Here is a 2,858-nt window from a genome sequence, read left to right on the forward strand (position 1 = left end):
AAAGTTAAATAACCAATTAAAATAGTCAACCTCCCTTGTGAAAGTGATCTATACAAATTATTATAGCAGTCCATTCATAATGTATTTTTTACAACAATACTGCATTCACTTTTTTTTTTTAATTTATTTATAGCAATCCATTCATAATGTATTTTTTATCACAACAATAATGCATTTACTTTTTCTTTCTTTTTTTTAGTAAAGGAATTTTTTTTATTAAAAATATGAAATTAAATGTGTAAAGAAATAAAAAGTACTGAGAGAATTTTAAAAACTACAAATATCCCTATTATTGTCGCTCATATCCACACAATCAAGCCATCAACCTCACGATTTTTTTAATATAAAAAAATAAATATATAAAACAAAACACAAAAATATCTAGTAAATCTCTGAGTACACTGTGAGGGGAATTTGCATTGAGCAGGCGGGCCGAGCTAAGTGATGACTTGAGATGTCTTTGGGTCGTGCAACCGGGTTGGTTTTTGAGCTCGACCCTGATTGTCGATCAGAATTGAGGCTGGAACCGACCGGGCTATGCCTAGCTCGGTGGAAATTGTTGGGTCCAATTGGAGTGCGAGAGGAGAAACCCGCCAATGGTGTGCGTCAATACCGTTTGACAATTTCGCCATTGTTGTTTGGCGATATTGACGCGTACACGTGTAAGGAATAGAGAGGGCAGTACAACCGCTCGTCCAGATAAGGACGACAGAAGTAGTGCGCGTAGAACTCCTGAGGGTGGGTGGCCAGCCTAGAAAAAGAAGGAATGGAGGACATTGGAGGTAAGCAACCTGAATAACTCTCACTCTCTCTCTAAAAGATCTCTCTTCTTCCTTTTCAAGTGATCTAACTTAACTGTCGGAGGGTCTATCCGGCGACACGCCACCGGACAGCTCACCGTTTTTGTGTTTCCAGGACAGACGCCGTTACGCAGAGCTTGAGTTCAAGGAGTACGGAGAGTGGAGGATATTTCGCCCCCGTACAATTGGTGCCGTCTGTGGGAAGCTCTTTCATACTCAAACCTTGCTCTTCAAGCTTCTTCGACCATTTCCATGGCCAACAACGACGAAACTCCACTGTCTGTCGTCGATGGTGTCACTCTAGAATTTGTCCGGCGGAGAGAAGGCCCCCCAAATATTCCAGCCATGGCGGGCCTAGAGACTTCTTCAAGAAGTGCGCGAGATAAACGAGGAAGGAGTACTGATCGCTCACAGAGTCCAGAGGGCCGTCGACGGAGAGAGGAGTCCCGTGCGCAGCGCCTGGAGCACAAACTCAAAGACCAGGACGCCCTCATTCGTAGGATGGCAGCTGAGATGGAGATGCTGAAACGCCGGATAAAGGAAAAGGGTGTTACTGGAGAGGGCAACCTCAGTGAGCGCACTCTGTCTCCTCATCCTAGCAGTTGCCGCCAGGAAAGGACGTCATCTCTCTCTATCACCAGAAACTATGGGGTTGGAGACTCCGGCCCAAAGTAGAGCAGATCCCTCACCCGCGACAGCACTTACCGCCCCTCGCGCCGGTCGTCGACGTCGCGATACTCTTTTTCCACCCATTCTGGAGACTTGACGGATGTGTTAGAAGAGAGAGCGCGCCGTAGAGAAACCCAGAGATTGCCGGCGTTGCAGAGGTTGAGCACCCAAGTCCATTGTAGCGAGGAAGTGGCAATGCCAGCGCCCAGGGTGGTGGCCCCTACGCCAGTGGACAAAGAGTTTGCGAGACTTACAGCCACGTCATTGTCCCCAGAAATTGAGGGTACGCCGCTCCTTGCCGGATTCCACCAGCCTAAGTTCACTCTGTACGATGGCAAGACGGATCCGTACATGCACGTGAGTCATTACCGGCAAGTAATGGCGGGACACCGGCACAATGACGCCTTGATGTGCCTCATATTCCCAGCAATCTTAGGAGAACTAGGCTTGAAATGGTTCGAAAGGTTTCCAGAGGGGAGTATCGAGGGGTGGCAACAGTTAGCGGAAGCCTTCGTCACCAGATTCAAAACCAACACTCGAACACGGAAGGAGATTGACCATCTCTTGGGCGTCAAGATGGAGTCTGGAGGTTCATTGAAGGCATATAACGCGAAGTACTGGGAAACTTACAATGAGATCCTCGACTACCCCACCAATCTGGCGATCACTCAATACAAACGAGGTCTCCCAGTCAGACGTAGGCAGCGAGATTCGCTTACAATGCACCAGCCCACAACCATGGAGTCATTGATGCAACGGATCAATGAACGCATCCGTGTGAAGGATGATGCCGTCTCCGCAACCGAGAAGGCTAATACGGTTGCGGCAGACAGAAGAGTGGCGGGAAAGGTTCACGTAGTCGGACAAGATGATGGCCATGCAAACCACCATGGAAGAGATATAGGGAGTTCGGTTTTCGGAAGACGTCTATGAGAAGACTGAGGAAAAAGGACATAAAACTCGCAGTTTGTAAATGTCCGACCCATTTCTAGAACATCAAGCTCTGCCAATCTAAAGTTTTGTTTTTGGTTTTATTTTTGTAACCCTTTTTGCCATTGGCGCAATGAAACAAGTAAACCAATTTCTTGAGAATTGTTGTATTTTTGCCTCTCCAAGCGGATTTAGTGCGGTCCTATGGGCAACTAACTATCATTTTGACAGAAAGATCAAAATTCCTTACCGGACGGATTTTACTCGGCAAGAGGTTTGTTGATGATTTTATCAACTTTGGAATTCCTTGCCGGACGGGTTGATGATTTTATCAACTTTGGAATTCCTTGTCGGATGGATTTTACTCAGCAAGAGGTTTGTTGATGGTTTTAATCAACTTTAGAATTCCTTGGTGAGCGAATTTTGCTCACCAAGAAGCAAGTTGCCTTGCTGATTTTG

At 46.4% G+C, this 2,858-nt stretch overlaps 1 protein-coding gene across 1 annotated transcript; it reads left to right on the forward strand.

Annotated features, from left to right (window-relative positions):
- Positions 1-1,664: 1,664 nt before the first annotated feature.
- On the forward strand, positions 1,665-2,402 carry LOC145799273 (uncharacterized). Its single transcript, XM_082888820.1, has one exon. It carries the CDS (start codon positions 1,665-1,667, stop codon positions 2,400-2,402), a length of 738 nt encoding a protein of 245 aa, XP_082744946.1.
- Positions 2,403-2,858: the final 456 nt, after the last annotated feature.

Source organism: Camellia sinensis, chromosome 9, assembly GCF_055761805.1.
Source record: "Camellia sinensis isolate YWXY chromosome 9, ASM5576180v1, whole genome shotgun sequence".
NCBI lineage: Eukaryota > Viridiplantae > Streptophyta > Magnoliopsida > Ericales > Theaceae > Camellia > Camellia sinensis.

Bases quoted from the DNA above. Each gene is read 5' to 3' on its own strand.
- LOC145799273 (XM_082888820.1), top strand. From the start codon at position 1,665: ATGCCAGCGCCCAGGGTGGTGGCCCCTACGCCAGTGGACAAAGAGTTT.